Source organism: Penaeus monodon, chromosome 28, assembly GCF_015228065.2.
Source record: "Penaeus monodon isolate SGIC_2016 chromosome 28, NSTDA_Pmon_1, whole genome shotgun sequence".
NCBI lineage: Eukaryota > Metazoa > Arthropoda > Malacostraca > Decapoda > Penaeidae > Penaeus > Penaeus monodon.
The window spans coordinates 33,957,070-33,957,278 of NC_051413.1; the positions used below are offsets into that span (position 1 = coordinate 33,957,070).

General features: G+C 53.6%; 1 protein-coding gene across 1 annotated transcript in view; it reads left to right on the forward strand.

The window, feature by feature from the left end:
- The window catches only part of LOC119591532 (neprilysin-1-like), a gene marked incomplete in the record, with an annotated part of 13,509 nt that overhangs the window by 3,948 nt on the left and 9,352 nt on the right, over positions 1-209 (forward strand). The window contains 1 exon segment of the mRNA XM_037940281.1: positions 23-164. Within this exon segment, the coding sequence (XP_037796209.1) occupies positions 23-164 (142 nt within the window).

The following is a 209-nucleotide window of genomic DNA, read 5'->3' on the forward strand; positions in this document are numbered from 1 at the left end:
CAGACAACTTTCTTCACAACAGTTCGACTGGTTGCGATTCCTCCAAGAGACGTTTCGCGAAGCCCAAGTCGAGGTCACCGGCGAAGAGAGAATCGTGGTCGAGGTTCCGAACTACCTGACGGCGCTGATGAGGGTTCTGAAGGCGACGCCGAAGAGGGTGCTGGGTGAGGGAGGCTCTTTTGACTCAGAGAGAGATTACTCTTTTTTTG